The sequence below is a fragment of the Dendrobates tinctorius genome, unplaced genomic scaffold (genome assembly GCF_039654945.1).
Source record: "Dendrobates tinctorius isolate UK_male_01 unplaced genomic scaffold, ASM3965494v1 ptg000062l, whole genome shotgun sequence".
In the NCBI taxonomy this organism is placed as follows: domain Eukaryota; kingdom Metazoa; phylum Chordata; class Amphibia; order Anura; family Dendrobatidae; genus Dendrobates; species Dendrobates tinctorius.
The window spans coordinates 15204852-15222027 of NW_027361730.1; the positions used below are offsets into that span (position 1 = coordinate 15204852).

At 40.6% G+C, this 17176-nt stretch overlaps 1 protein-coding gene across 1 annotated transcript in view; it reads right to left on the reverse strand.

The window, feature by feature from the left end:
• The window catches only part of MAPK8IP2 (mitogen-activated protein kinase 8 interacting protein 2), a 119833-nt gene that overhangs the window by 22031 nt on the left and 80626 nt on the right, over positions 1 to 17176 (reverse strand). The window contains exons 3-8 of the mRNA XM_073579312.1: positions 15922 to 16170; positions 10429 to 10501; positions 8289 to 10130; positions 7659 to 7734; positions 3327 to 3496; positions 1903 to 2012 (exon numbers count right to left, since the gene is read on the reverse strand). Of these exons, the coding sequence (XP_073435413.1) occupies positions 1903 to 2012; positions 3327 to 3496; positions 7659 to 7734; positions 8289 to 10130; positions 10429 to 10501; positions 15922 to 16170 (2520 nt within the window). The remainder of the gene's footprint in view (positions 1 to 1902; positions 2013 to 3326; positions 3497 to 7658; positions 7735 to 8288; positions 10131 to 10428; positions 10502 to 15921; positions 16171 to 17176) is intronic.

The window sequence follows — 17176 nt, forward strand, 5'->3', positions numbered from 1 at the left end:
CCTATAGGGCTATGACCAGGGTGGCCCTATTTAGGATTAGGGTGTACTTTATGTGAGCGGTGGGAGCTTCCTGGGCGGTTCGTCATCAGGTATTGGCTTTACAGCTCTGTAAATCAGCTACTTGTGCAACGCTTTATACATTTTCTAAGTTTTACACACTTTTGACAGATACAAGTCTTGGTTGGAGGATACTGCAGGCGGCAGTAGCCCAAACGTTCACTTGAGTTACGTCGGAAGACTAAGTGGTAACTATATTTAATTTTCTCCACTCTAGGACGTCCCATGGCTCAGTGTCCCACGATGAGACAAATGAGAAAAGTATATTTTTGGTACTCACCATACAATCTGTTTCTCATAGTCTTCATTGGTGGACACAGCCTCCTCTCTTTCTTTGTCTGTTTGGGCATGCAGTTATGTTTCTCTTTTCCTTAATTCTATTCTTTTCTCCTTCTACTGGTTTCTCACAAAACTTAGGATGCCTTACTCCAGTAGGCGAGGTATAGTCTGCTGTGGAGGAGCCAATTTTATGTAAATGCAATAATAGTGTCAGCCTCCAGGTGGCAGCAGACTATCCCATGGAGTGGACTACGAAAAAGAGATTTTACGGTGAGTACCGAAAATCTACTTTTCTCACGGCATCTGCTGGTCCAGGAAGCCGGATGAACTTGATTTAAACAATTTTTACCTACAATTACCACTATATCTGCAGGTAGATAGCATTTCTGGAAGAGACATGTCCCCATTAAAAAGGACCTTTCACCAGTTTTAACAAAATAAAGAGGCTGCAGAGCTGAATAAAATGTCGTTTTTAATTTTTATTTCTCATCTTCATTGCGAAAATATTAGCTTGTAATGTTTAAACAAGAAGGCTTTAGCAGAGATTCGTCTCAAGGGGGCTGTTACTTTTTTCCTGCATGAAGTTGACCAAACATAGGAAAGAGGCATCACACCATAGGAGATGGCCAAAACCCTCCTTGTTTGTATGAGACATGTAATGACACACAGACCTGCTCTCCTATCTGATCTCACTGCCGGCATCAACTGTGATTACAAGTGTAGAATGGGAGAAAAGCAGAGAAGAGCTGTGTGCTATTACAACCACCTCTGCAGCTACAGCTCTCATCTCACAGCCATCTCTACTACCCCTTCCCACATACTGACAGTGCATTGAGATGAGAGCTGCAGACGCAGAAATTTGAAGTTTTTGTAATGATACACATCTCTACACTTCTCCCCTCCCAGTTTGCAATTACAGTAGATGCAGACAGTGACATCAGAGAAGGAGAGCAGGGCTGTTTATTACATGTCTCAGAAAAAGCCAGATCTGACATTCTCTGGAGGCATATTCTCTTTCGTTCCTGCTTATGATTGGTCAATGTCATGCAACAGTAAAAATACATGCCCCTAGAGAAGAATCTCTGCTAATGCCCTCTTGGATGAAAGAGAAATTGGAATGTAAACTTATAAAACTAGTATCTCAGCAATGGAGATTAAAAATTAAAAGCTACATTTTGCACAGCTCTCCAGTCACTATTCCATGATGTGGCCAATTTAACTTGCAAAAACTGGTGAACGGGCCTCTTTAAAGACTAACAAACCTGTAAAGCAATGGATATACTGTATCCTGATGGGAAACATGTATTTCAGTACTGCATGTATCCAATTATAACCATTATAATACTTAGTAAGAATTTGGTAAAATACTAGTCTTCCTGATACAGCTGCTAAATATTCCTTGCCTAATATTGTCTAAAGCCCTCTAATTGCAATAGCATTACTTATTTTTGCATTATACTTTCTTCCAATTAGCCATATGGCTTTGATTAAAATGCATGGTAAATGTTATTAGAAGCTGGGATATATGGAAACCCAGAACCACAGCCTATTATCTTACTTCCTTACCTTTTGCATGGCTGCACACAGAATACCATTGCCCTGGTGATGTGGAACTTCAACAGAACCCAGAAACTGCACATCAAACATCTGGACCCAAGGAGAATTGCCTTTAATCACTGTACAGAAATTATTTAATGTATTATTAATATGGTAGAAACATACTGTAGATAAAGGGCAGTTAGCAATTATAAAACATCTAAGCATCTAATTCTGGAAAGATGGAGATAGTGGTGTTCTTAAACCTGATTTCTCATACATAGTGCGTCCTTTGTTATACCAAATTGCTGTCATGCCAGTTAAAGGTGTTTACCCACAAACAAAATTTCATTTTCATTCATACATCTTGGAATAACAATAATTTCCACAATTGAATGTGTTTAAATACAATGTTCGTGTTAAGAGATGAATTTATACATGTCCCCCTGCTGTGTACTGTGTAATGGCTGTGTCTCACCGTACAGGGACATGGTCTGATCACACAACAGCTCCTGGGCAGTGGAGGAAGCAAAAGAGACTATACAGACAGGACAGCAGGGGATCACGGCTGATTCTTTTTGTGAGGGAAAAAATTTCCCTGCCTGTTTTTAAGCAATGTTTTACTTCAAAAAAAGAATCAGCTGTGATCCCACGCTGTCCTGTCTGTATACTCTCTTTTGCTTCCTCCCCTGCCCAGGAGATGTGGTATGATCAGACCATGTCCCTGTACAGTCAGACACAGTCATTACACAGTACACAGCAGGGGCACATTTATACGATTATCTCAGCACAGGGACATATAATTTAAACACATCCAATTGTGGAACTTATTATTATTCCAAGATCTATTGATTAAAATGAACTTTTGTTCATGGGAAAATCCCTTTAAGCATGGCGACCAACATGGGTCTCGGAGGGCATTCTGTGTGTAAGGTCCACAGTGAATTCCAGAGAAAATAGCGTATATGGAAAGGCATCTTTTAGTCGTTTCTCTATAAAGGAGTCAGAGTCGATTCCTTCAGCTCCTTTTGCAACTTTTCCCATAAAAGGCAACAGTTAAAAACTGTCACAAGTGGCAAATAATGAAATGTATAAGCTCAAAATGGCCTTTGTAAATAAGGCATAATGAGGTAAAATACTGGAATCCCAAATCTGCACTTATGGCCAGCATATAAATAATTACATACTATCAACTATCTGATGTCCACATACATTAAGGTATATTCTTAGCTTAGATATTTATCTCATATCCACAGGCAGGATAGGGTTTGCGGGACCCTACTTGTCAACAAAGGTGCGGTTTCATAAACCGGACATGCGTCTATTAGGCATTTATGGAATATGAGATAAATGTATGAGATGGGAATCCCCCTTTAAAACACAAAATCATATTTATCTGTTCAAGACTGGAGGCATAATGACTGAAAATATATCCAACTTATGAAGAACCTTACCAACATTCTCCTTCACTGGACATACAACTTCATGGGCATAAAATGAGGGGAAGATCCCCCTCTCTCCCGTCCTCATGTTATAACCACGACACCATGAACCATCCTCACATTCTACCAGTAATGGGTCATCAACATCTAGTTCAAGCTCATCTTCATGACGAGGAATAAACCTAAAAAACAGAGTCACAGAAAGTAATAAACACCGGCACTCAAAACACCTGTAAGGCTATGTGCCCACATAGCGTTTTTCATGCAGAATATTCCCGAGCGGAAACGCACACCCTCTTCCAGGGAAAATGTATGCGGTTTATGAAGCGCTTTTGTAAGCATTTTTGATGCTTTTGTTAAGCATTTTCGCATGCGTTTTCCTATGCGTTTTTGTAAAACAATTGAATGTATGCGGAAAGGCGTGCGTTTCTGCAAAATTAATGAACATGCTGCGTCTTTTTTCTGCTTAGCGTCTCCGCAGCGGAAAAAAACGCACCATTAGCACAACATGTACGGATTCCATTATGATTACATTTTCTTAAGCGTTTCCGCAGCAGAAACGCGCATCTAAAAGCGCTGCGGAAACGCTTAAATGCAACGTGGGCACACAGCCTAAAGGTGATATTTAGGCTATGTGCCCACGCAGCGTTTTAAACCGGACACTCAAAACCGGACTCCTTCCCAGAAATCGCATGTTTTTTTCCAGCACGATTTTATCGCGATTATGTTCGCGATTTTCGCGTGCGATATTCAAGCACTTTCCAAGCGATTTGAAGCATCGCTTGGAAAGTGATTGACAGGTTGGTCACACTCGTCAAACATAGTGTTTGACAAGTGTGACCAGCTTTTTAATATTGAAGCTGCCATCTCGGAGACATGAAAATTGAGGAGTCGGAGTTGGAGTCGGAGGTTTGGCTTACCAACTTCTACAGCCCTGCTTCTCTGTAGATGCAAATGTTTAATCTTGGTGGTTTTTGTCTAAATAGTTCTCTATCAGTTTGGACCATTGGTTCTATGAGTCTAATCTTAGGCCATTAGCGATTTTACTGGGCTTAGTACCCAACAATGATTTTTTTGCAGACCAAAAAAAAAGAATGTTCAATGAATGTCGATTTGGCCAGTGACTACACAGAATGCTCTGTGTGCTGACTATGCTGTGTACAATTTGCTACTAATGGTAGATATCATGTGTACAGATGGGGTCTGTATGATACAGTTGCTACGCTTTCTTGGTATTCTGGGCAGTAATTGTTGGCAGTAATTTGTAACTCTGTTATTTTCACATTACTATATGATGCCATTTGGCTATTCTGAAGATAATCTCCTATATCCAATTACGCTTTTATGATTACTTAGACTAAAAATTGAAGAACAAATCAATTAATTTTGGGATTTATGATGGAAATGATGACATGGAAGCAACCTTTTTATAGAAGGATAATGCTTTACTTTCAGTAAAGTTTATTCACTTGTCAACATCATAACCTTTACTGGTAACAAAATAATTTTTGCAAAGAGAAATCAACAGATAACACCTATGATTACAAGGGTTAAAATAACATGATACTTTCAATCAGCCACAATATTTAAAACAACTGCCTAATATACATGTCTCCCCTCTTTTTTGCCAAAACAGCTTTGACTCGTCCAAATAACATCTTAGGTCAGTATTTTACATCAGTATTTGTAAGCCAAAATCAGGAGTGGAAAATTCAGAGGAAAAGTATAACAGAAACCCGTCACCACTTCTGTATTTATCACCCACTATTGGTTTTGGCTTACAAATACTGCTGTAAAATACTGACCAAATACTGAACGTGTGAACGGGGCCTTAGGCTGGAGCTACACAAAGACATGTGTTACGTAAGAGCCAATCGCTGTGATTTCAGTGTCATGCAACACATGTTGACTGTGTAGCCCTAGCCTAAGATTGTCCTGCGGTATTGGCCACCAAGATATTAGCAGCATTCTTGTAAGTTGTCGGGTGGGACCTCCACAGATTCAATTTGTTTTCAGCGCAACCCATAAACAGTTGATCGGACTCAAATCTAAGGAATTTGGAGGCCAAGTCAATACCATAAACGCTTTGTCACCTCTCTCAAACCATTCCTGAACAATTGTTGCAGTGTGACAAGGAACATTATCCTACCAAATAAGGCCATTCTGTAGGATTGCAACAGACGGCCTGGTCTTTGTTCCACACGCACATCAATTAATTGTGATGTATTCTTGAGGGTTCATAAATTCTTTGCTGGTTCAATTGTTGTCTTTCCCTGAACCACTTGGAGATACCTCAGAAGAACCTTAGTGAAGTCGCTCAGATCAATACTCTTGCCACTTTTTCCTATTTGCAACATATGTACTTCAAGTACTCAGTGTTCACTTGCAGTCTGTCCAATATATCTTACTCTTTGACCATTGCCATTCTAAGTAATCAATGTTATTAACCTCACCTACAGTTGTGGCCAAAAGTATTGCCACCCCTGCAATTCTGTCAGATAATACTCAGTTTCTTCCTGAAAATGATTGCAAACACAAATTCTTTGGTATTATTATCTTCATTTGTCTTAAATTAAAAAACACAAAAAGAATTGTCCTAAAGCCAAATTGGATATAATTCCACACCACACATAAAAAAGAGGGTGGACAAAAGTATTGGCACTGTTCGAAAAATCATGTGATGCTTCTCTAATTTGTGTAATTAACAGCACCTGTAACTTATCTGTGGCACCTAACAGGTGTTGGCAATAACTAAATCACACTTGCAGCCAGTTGAGATGGATTAAAGTTGACTCAAACTCTGTCCTGTGTCCATGTGTGTACCACATTGAGCATGGAGAAAAGAAAGAAGACCAAAGAACTGTCTGAGGACTTGAGAAACCAAATTGTGAGGAAGCATGAGCAATCTCAAGGCTACAAGTCCATCTCCAAAGACCTGAATGTTCCTGTGTCTACCGTGCGCACTGTCATCAAGAAGTTTAAAGCCCATGGCACTGTGGCTAACCTCCCTAGATGTGGACGGAAAAGAAAAATTGACAAGAGATTTCAACGCAAGATTGTGCGGATGTTGGATAAAGAACCTCGACTAACATCCAAACAAGTTCAAGCTGCCCTGCAGTCCGAGGGTACAACAGTGTCAACCCGTACTATCCGTCGGCGTCTGAATGAAAAGGGACAGTATGGTAGGAGACCCAGGAAGACCCCACTTCTTACCCCGAGACATAAAAAAGCCAGGCTGGAGTTTGCCAAAACTTACCTGAAAATGCCTAAAACGTTTTGGAAGAATGTTCTCTGGTCAGATGAGACAAAAGTAGAGCTTTTTGGGCAAAGGCATCAACATAGAGTTTACAGGAGAAAAAAAGAGGCATTCAAAGAAAAGAACACGGTCCCTACAGTCAAACATGGCGGAGGTTCCCTGATGTTTTGGGGTTGCTTTGCTGCCTCTGGCACTGGACTGCTTGACCGTGCGCATGGCATTATGAAGTCTGAAGACTACCAACAAATTTTGCAGCATAATGTAGGGCCCAGTGTGAGAAAGCTGGGTCTCCCTCAGAGGTCATGGGTCTTCCAGCAGGACAATGACCCAAACACACTTCAAAAAGCACTAGAAAAAGGTTTGAGAGAAAGCAGTGGAGACTTCTAAAGTGGCCAGCAATGAGTCCAGACCTGAATCCCATAGAACACCTGTGGAGAGATCTAAAAATGGCAGTTTGGAGAAGGCACCCTTTAAATATCAGGGACCTGGAGCAGTTTGCCAAAGAAGAATGGTCTAAAATTCCAGCAGAGCATTGTAAGAAACTCAGTGATAGTTACCGGAAGTGGTTGGTCGCAGTTATTTTGGCTAAAGGTTGTGCAACCAAGTATTAGGCTGAGGGTGCCAATACTTTTGTCTGGCCCATTTTTGGAATTTTGTGTGAAATGATCAATGTTTTGCTTTTTGCTTCATTCTCGTTTGTGTTTTTTTCATTTAAGACAAATTAAATGAAGATAATAATACCAAAGAATGTGTTTGCAATCATTTTCAGGAAGAAACTGAGTATTATCTGACAGAATTGCAGGGGTGTCAATACTTTTGGTCACAACTGTATAGGTGGTATTAATGTTTGCTGTAAATTGCAGGTATATTTAAACTCTGTTTTTATAAGTTATGTTTAAAGTCTTTTGACAATTAATAGTAAAATTGATTTGTAAATTTCTAATAAATTGAGAAATTTTACTGGATAAATTGTAAAGAAAAATGATGCTCGAGATGGGTACTTCGGAAGAGTTTATAATGCAGGAGGTCCAATAACAAAGTTAAGAACATACTTAATAATGAAGTCATATGGGGTAAAATTCTCATACCTGAAAACTGCTCTGTGTGTTTGTTCTCGCTCTTCTCCATTGAGTACACAAGAAAATAACCCAAATGACTCGGTGCCTGTGAGAAGACAAATTAACAACATATTCAACAAATCGTACAAAACACAATAAATAAAACACTGTACATACATCAGACAATATCCTTATGATAAGGATAGGTAAACAATAGCAGATTGGTGGGGGTGCCACATTCTGCTGACATTCAGCTGTTCCTGACGCCGACTGACACATATGATCAATTGTGGAGACGCACAGCTCAGTCAACTGAATCATGGCCATGGACAGTTACTGTACATCTGCCCCCTATTCAAATCAATGGGGGGTGGATTTGCAGTACTCCGGCGAAGCCACTATGCATTTGACAGAGCTGTGTAATTCTGCTCTGCAACAAAGCACATCTGGTTGGCACCGAAAACAGTCGATCGGCAGGGCTGCCAGGTGTCGCGCCCACAACGATTAGATATTGATGACCTGTCATAAGGGTAGGCCATCAAAATAAAAGTCCCGGACAACGTCTTTAACTAAAACAGACACCTCAAGACAACAAGACCTATTTAAAATTACAAACTAACGATTCATCACACACTTACTTGTCATAAATCATTAACTTACTTGATGATCGTGATGTGCTGTTAACAAAAACATTGAGAAACTTCTTGGAGAAAGGCATGTTAGGCTCTGGTGATGAGTCTTCAGATGAAGATTCATTTTCATGAACTTCCACATCATCTCCAAATTCATCTTCTTCTAAGTCACATGCATCACATGCTCTAAGAAGATCACTGCCATCACTCAGTATAGATGTACATCTCTGGAGACTAACCAGCTCAAGCTGGGTGTGCTCATCCACCACCAAAGTGTATTTCATTGAATCATAAGCCAAAGAGTCATCTAGTATTCTCGATTCAGCTGTAGACCGCTCCAGAAAAGTTTCTTCTCCAGCATAATTATGGTAAGGAGAACTCTTTAGACTTCTGTAATATGGAATATCTTCAGCTTCCTCACCCGTAAAATCTAGATTAAAGCCATGATTAGTTTTTGCTGTTGAAATGTCGATTGTGGGTTGACTTTGGTCCAGCTCTTGACAAAGATCATCACAAAGATCATTATCCTCTAGAATGCCAGAATCTAAGTCACGATCAATATCCCAACCATCTCTTCGTTCCTGAAGAATTTGTTCTGTGCCAGGCCAAGGTTTCTGTTCAGTTATATGCCCTGGAGACTGTGGACGACACTTTGTTGTATGGGATAATCCCTCCAGTTGTACAGGAAGTCCCTCAAAAATTGGAGTTACAGTGTCACATGAGTCATGCAGAACATACAAACCTGGACCATTTTCCTCTATATCAAGACGATTAAGAGAATGTTGTAGTGTCTCCATATCTACCAACTCTATACTCTGTTCATTTGTTTCTAGCTCTGCTGAGGGCTCCTTGGAACTTGCAAGTTCAGCCTCAATGTCTGCATCAACTGTCTCGGGATCCAGCTCAGAGGCAGGAGAAAGAGTATCACATGATGGACTTGTCTGCCTTTGAAAACACTCATCTGGACATGAAATGGGATATGATCCTTCAGAAATCATCTTATTTACCAGGTTGCTGAGCAGCCAAGGGGAGTCTGAGTCCTCACTTAGGTCAGCTTCTGATTCAGAGTCTGAGTCATATTCACTATTAGCATCTGTTTCTGGCATAAGCTTAGGCCCAACCGGTAAATAGAATGAGCGCCGTATACTTTCCAGACTACGTTTGTTCTGATCGGCTTTCTCCTGACACAGACCTTCTTCATTCCATGTGCTATATTTCTCTTCTGGTTCCATCATCAATGGTCCACGCTCTTCTTTGTCAAGTAAGATAGAGTCTTTGATTCCTTGACGACCTCTGTCACCCACATGATCTGGTTCTGGATCAGAGGTTGGAGAACTTGCCTCTTCAATAGAGTTGGTAAGGTGAGATGACCTTCCACTGCTTGACTCACTGGTTAAGTCCAGTTCTGTTTCTGATATTGATGAAATCATATTACCAACAAGTCTACCTCCCTCACAAGCAAATGCTGCTTCTATTTCACCTTCTATGTCTGAATCCGAGCCTGGGGAACTCAGATCCTGACTACAATGTCCTGTAAGCAGGAATCGACCACGACTAGTCAAATCAGCCTCAATTCCAGGATCTGAAGATGGAGAAGTTGTTTCATTAGAAGAATTTGATGGATGCCCTCTTGTGTTTCCTCTCTGCTCAGGGATCAAATCTTCCAGATTTTCTTGCGGTGGTGCAGATACTCTCAACTCTAAATCTGATGACCAGGGCCCTCCTTGGCTAGATACATGATGTCTATCTGGAACAATCCTTGAAACCTCAGTGACTTCTTCACTATCCAAATCGGTCTCAATATTTTCACGGTCATCTTCTTTTTGTGTTACCAGATCTGCATGGGTAATCTGGGTATGGGATGCCAGTTCTGTAGATTGAAAATTTGAGTCATTAGTTTATTATATACTGACAATCAATAATTGCATATGGGCAGTTTAAACTCAAAAAAGGCATGCAACAAGCATATCGCACCTTGTGAAAAAGACAGTGATATCAAAACATGAGGTGAAGGGAGCAAATAAATGAATTTCATTCTACAGCAAATTATTTTAACATGAAAAAAGAAACATTGTCACCCATGAGGACAACATAAAACTAATACAAATGAAGAAATCCAGGAAAGTACTTATAGACAGCCATGCAAAGAATGAGTCTAACTCTCTCACCAGTCTCATTCCTCTCAGGATCTGCCCAGCTTTCACTCTGAGAAATGAATCCACCGTTGTTGTTAAGTGTGTCCTGAGATTCAGAGAATAGAATATCTCAAAATAATCCAATGTAATTGGTGGCACCCAACATATGGCAAAATAACCACAAAAAGTACATTTTCGTAAACTCTCATAAGAATTGAGATCTTTCGTTTGTTATTTCTACTGGAACTTTATAAATAAACTGACAAGTAGATGAGGCCATTTTCCTTGGCAAAGGGGCATGGCTATGTCCAAAGTGCAAAGCTGTACAGTCAGCACCTGCTAAACAGCGTCAGTGTGTAGAGACACACCACCAACCGGTAACACCCAGTTATCAATTTATTTATACGCTTGTAGAAGGAATAGCAGAGGAGTAGCTCAATGCAAAGTTCACATTTGATATGACCATAAATCAGTTTAGAAGAAAGTTCAAGAGATGGGTCTACCAACCCAGTTGTCCAAAGAAGCTCACTGACAGATACACTATTTACTCATTCTGCAGCCAGAAGAAAACAGTGATTCTTAGGCTGAGTGCAGACGGGGTTTTGAGCCCTGCGGATTTTTCCGTGCAGAATGGAAGAAAACCGCAGGTCAAATGACCTGCATTTTTCCTGCGGATTTCTTCCATTTTTCACGCGGTTTTCATGCGGTTTTTGTGCGGTTTTCCATTGCGGTCTTCCCCCTGCGGATTTGGTAACAGGGGAGATAGAAAACCGCACAAAAGAAGCAACATGCTGCGGATTTTGTACCGCAGGAAAACCGCGCGGAAAAATCCGCAGCGTCTGCACAGAGGTTTTTTTTTTTCATTCATTTTAAAGGTACTGTACATCACAATGCGGATATGCAATGTTTCTGCGCGGTAAAATCCGCTGTGGAAACGCTGCAAATCTGCATCGTGTGCACATGGCCTTAGTGGATCTAGAAGCCAAAAGGCTCAACAGAGTGTATCTAAAATGTTTTTTTTCTTTCTTAAAGTGAAAACAAAATGCATGTATTTATATTAGTTTTCCCAAGATGTCAATTCCCTACAATTATTAATAAATATATAAAAAAATACAAGGCAATGCAAGAAAATCTAGTGATTATAAGAGGAGAAGGAAGGAACTGATTAAACGCATTAGTGGTGTATCTCCAGTAATGTTTAGTGGTGTATCTCCAGTAAATATTAACTATACAAATTCTAAGAATAAAAAAAAAACTGGAATCCAAATGGATGGAGAAAAGTAAGGAAAAGGTCAACAAAAGAAAATCTGAAAGGTAAATGAAAATAAGGGTATGTGCACACGCTGCGGATCCGCAGCAGATCCGCAAGCAATGTACAGTACCATGTTAGCCAATGGGATTTCAAAACCGCAGTGCCCACGGTGCAGATTTTTCGGCGGGGATTTGCTGCGGTTTTAAATCCACAGCATGTCAATTCTTTCTGCGGATTCCGCAGCGGTTTGACACCTGTTCCATTGTCCAGGTGTCAAAGCGCAGGGGAAAACCGCTGGCAAATCCGCAGGTCACTTTACCTGCAAATCCGCGCTGAAAAATCCGCAGGTGAATTCACACTGTGTGCACTCACCCTAAGGGAGCCAGACTTTACTTTATTGTCATAATAAGCCTCACTGATATTTCTAACAATTTAACACTCTTTTTAACAGCACAAATAATTTTTTTTTTTTTAATTCTCAGACATTTTTGTTATTTATCTCTTGTCCCAGCATGTAAAACCTACAAAAGTAGGCATAGCTTCATTGTTAAGATGAGACATGTTGACTATGCCATATGTTAATGGAGGCAATCAAGTATAATTTATAGATCCACCTTTTCATTGTTATAAATTTCTTTTAAGATGTGTTACTAGTTTATATAAAAGTTAGGCCTCTTTCACACTTCAGTTTTTTGTGTCAGTTACAATCCGCCAAAAAGGCTGAGAAGCGGATCCGTTATTAACTGATGTGAACGGATGCCACAGGATCCGTTTTTTGACGGATCCGCAAAATGAGGAAATTTAAAGGAACCGCTGGCGGAGAGAGAGAGACAGAAAATTTTTTTTTTTTTTTTGTCCGGCACCCAGACAGCATTTCGGGGTAATTCAGTGTCTGGAGGATCCGCCGGCCAAAAAAACGTTGCAAGCTCCGTTTGGAAATCTTTGAGGATGTTAACGGACAGCAACCTTATGGCGGATCCTCACAAAAACGGATGCAACGGACGACAATCCGTCAAAATCCGACAATAATGGAAGTCAATGGGGAAAAAAAACGGATCCGCAAAAAAAAAAAAAAAACATGCGTATCCGTTTTTTTCAAAGCCTGGCGGATTTTGACTGATTGTAAAAAACGGAAGTGTGAAAGAGGCCTTAAGTGGTATCGTTTATCCATGGAATAACTCTTACTGATTGAAGGGGTTCGACCCCCAATGATTTAGAGAAGGAGGCTCTAGATCCCAGGAACCAAGCACTGTAGAGCCAAGTCTTCAATGAAGCAAAGGTGTGCATGCGCAAACTCAGCTTCATTCAATATACAGGTGCTTCTCACAAAATTAGAATATCATCAAAAAGTTCATTTATTTCAGCTCTTCAACACAAAAAGTGAAACTCATATATTATGTAGAGTCATTACAGAGTGATCTATTTCAAGTGTTTATTAATGTTGATGATTATGGCTTACAGCCAATGCAAACCCAAAAGTCATTATCTCAGTAAATTAGAATACTTTATAACACCAGCTTGAAAAATGATTTTAAAATCTGAAATGTTGATCTACTGAAATGTATGTTCAGTAAATGCACTCAATACTTGGTCGGGGCTCCTTTTGCATCAATGCGGCATGGCATGGAGGCGATCAGCCTGTGACACTGCTGAGGTGTTATGGAAGCCCAGGAGCCTTCAGCTCGTCTGCATTGTTGGGTCTGGTGTCTCTGATCTTCCTCTTGACAATACCCCATAGATTCTCTATGGGGTTAAGGTCAGGAGAGTTTGCTGGCCAATCAAGCACAGTGATACTGTTGCTTATAAACCTGGTATTATTACTTTTGGCAGTGTGGACAGGGGCCAAGTCCTGCTGGAGAATGAAATTTCAATTTCCAAAAAGCTTGTCAGCAGAAGGAAGCATGAAGTGCTCTAAAATTTCCTGATAGATGGCTGCACTGACTTTGGTCTTGATAAAACACAGTGGACCTACACCAGCAGATGACATGGCTACACAATCAGTGATTGTTTGGGGAAATTTCACACTAGACCTCAAGCAGCTTGGATTGTGTACCTCTCCACTCTTCCTCCAGACTCTGGGACATTGATTTCCAAATGAAATGCAAAATTTACTTTCCTGGAGGAGTGTGTCAGTGACTGCCTTCTGGACATCTGTCAAGTCAGCAGTCTTCCCCATGATTGTGGAGCCTACTGAAACAGACTAAGGGACCTTTTTAAACGCTTCGGAAGCCTTTGCAGGTGTTTTTTTGTTAATTTTTCTAATTTACTGAGATAATGACTTTTGGGTTTTTATTGGCTGTAAGCCATAATCATCAACATTAACAGAAATAAACACTTGGAATAGATCACTCTGTTTGTAATCACTCTATATAATATATGAGTTTCACTTTTTGCATTGAAGAACTAAAATAAATTAACTTTTTGATGATATTCTAATTTTGTGAGAAGCACCTGTATATGGTTCTGCCTTAAATAGCCAAGAACCGTACTCGGCTTTTTCCGGCACTCTCATAGACAATTAATGAAGCAAAAGTGGAGAAAACACACATCCGCTCCACTAAAGATAGTGCTATTCAGTGTCAGGCTTCTTGTAGGATCCAGTGCCTATTCTCAGGCTCACCAGAGGGGTTGAGTGCTAAGACCTCCAGCGATCAGTAAGTTATCCCTTATCTTTTGGTTAGAAGATACCTTACAATTTTCAGACTAGCCCTTTAAATAACAGAAAACCACTACTTTTAAAGCTATACCTTTGGCATGGACAAAATTATTTTATACAAGTTAGTGATTACCTTTAGTTAATAAAATTGTTTCAGTTTCAGTCTGCAGTCTTGATTCCGTCATTCATTTTCAGACCCCTCCCCTGAAATACACTTTTCAGCCTGCTACAAATTTTTTTCTTGTGAGAGTGTCTCTCCCAGTAATATAGGCTGGATGTCACGACTATGTGTGTGAAGGATTTGTTCATTCATTTTCAGACCCCCTGATAGGCAGTTTTCAGTGTGCTTCAAGTTTCAATTTTTTTTCTTGTGAAGAGTGTCTCTCCCAGTAATATAGGCTGGATGTCAGGACTGTGTGTGTGAAGGATTTTTTTCTTGTGAGAGTATCTCTCCCAGTAATATACACTGGAAGTCAGGACTGTGTGTGTGAAGGATTCTTTCATTCATTTTCAGACTCCCCAATAGGCAGTTTGGAGCATGCGTCAAGTTTCAAATTTTTTTCTTGTGAGAGTCTCTCCCAGTAATATAGGCTGGATGTCAGAACTGTGTGTGAAGGATACTGTTTACATACATATTCGTGGAGTTTCATCCAGCACTCATTTTCTTTTCATGTACTTTCCCCCTTTCACACCTAGTTTCTCTGCCCACACTGAGATTGTACATGCTTTCTTCCCTGTCCACACTATCACTAAGCTGCAAAAAGGACTTAGACATCTGCTGTAGTAAAACGGCAGTACATTTTTAATGAAGATTAATTAGAAAGTTGCTTATCTTTGAATTTAGGAATTTTTGTGCTAACGTGTACATAGCCTTTAAAAATAGTTAATCCCCATTCTACAATTTAAATCCAGATTTGTACGTTCTGAACAATTTAAAAAAAAAAAAAAAAAACCTCTTCCCGAATGAAGTACATGAGAAAGTTCTACATTATATAAGCTTTGCCAACCTTTTTGTACCTTTAGAGCATGATGGCTAAATGGCTAGAAGTGTAGCCTTGCAGCGCTGGAGCCCTAGGTGCAAATCCCACTAAGGGAGACATCTGCAATGAGTTTGTATGTTCTCTACGTGTTTGTGTGGGTTTCCTCCCACACTGTAAAAAACATACTGATAGGAAGTTCAGACTGTGAGCCCCGATGAGAATAGCGATGATGTCTCTATGTAAGTGAGTAAAATATATAAAGACTTGTGTCTATTAGTTGAGTGCTGACAAATTAGAGTAGGTTTTGTTTGCTGGGGACTGACTTCTGCATCTGCTTCTATGGATAGTTAATGATTTCACTGAACAGGAATCTGTACTTCTGTGTTTGGCTTGATCTCTATGCAGAACAAGCAGGTAATTCAGTGTTCCAGACAAAATGAATGATATTAGCAAAAAAGATGGACAGTCACGGAGCGCTAGGAACACACAGAGAATACTTTTTCTTTTAGCCCACAATGCGTTTCGACAGTGACCCCATCTTCATCAGGTGGTGGTTTCAATGTGTAATATATGAGCATTCATGGAATCTATACTGTCTTCCTAAGTTTTTAAATATATACAATCTTTCAATGTCTTACCTGTGTTCGAGGGGCACTGAGTCTCAAGGTGCATGGCCTGTTTTTAAGGGCATCTTCAGGTGGAAGGGGAGAAGGACTAGGTGATGGAGGTACTTCCACTTGTTTCCTGTTTTCTTGAGGTGGAAGCTCATCTTCCTCCTCTTCCTCATCCTCATCTTCTTCCTCATCAATCATTTCAAATTCCTGGAAATCCTCTTGGAAAGTGCAGATGGCACGTGAAGGATCACATCTCCCAAAGCCAAGACCCTCCTAAAAAAATAAAATAGTCATAATTTTGACATCAGTTGCAGACAAAAGAGGTTAATGCCTAATGAGAGCCCAACATGTAAGGCTTGCTTTTTTAAATAACGGATAACTTTGTTACTTCAGTACATGTGCTTTATAAAGGAACCATATAATATATTTAAGTTGTTTAATGAAATGGAGCACATTTATTTTTAAGGATTATTCTGTAAGTGAACCCCTTTTAAATCATGCCAAAGCTATGTTCATCCTACATTTTTTTTTTAAAGTTTTAATGCAGGGGTCCTCAAACTACGGCCCGTGGGCCACATGCGGCCTGCTGAGGACTTTTATCCGGCCCCTGGCCAGGCCGACATTGAACTGCACTGCAGTTCAACGCCAGCAGGCCCTGTAATCGCGGGCGGGACGAGGTGCTGAGGAAAGGCATTGCGCAGCCCTCCATATGCAGCACAGTGCACACAGACTACGTGACTGCCATCACGCCGCCTGCGCGGCCTGATGACGTCACGCCGCCTGTGCCAGAAGAAGATAGAGACGAGCTGGCGCCTCTTCAGAGCAGGGGGGGACATAGGTGAGTACTTTTTTTTGGGGGGGACATTTACTTGCCTATTGTGGACCTGCCCTGCCTATTGGGGACCTGTGCTACCTTTTGGGGACATTTTCCTGCCTATTGGGGACCTGTGCTACGTTTTGGGGACCTGTGCTACGTTTTGAGGACATTTTCCTGCCTATTGGAGACCAATGCTGCCTATTTTGGACCTGTGCTGCCTATTGGGTACCTGTGCTACCTTTTGGGGATTTGGGGACCTTTTTCTGCCTATTGGGGACCTGTGCTGCCTATTGGGGACATTTTCCTGCCTATTGGGGACCTGTGCTGCCTATTGGGGACTTGTGCTGCCTATTAGGGACCTGTGCTGCCTATTAGGGACATTTACCTGCCTATTGGGGACCTGTGCTGCCTTTTGGGGACCTGTGCTACCTATTGAGGAAATTTTCCTGCCTATTGGGGACC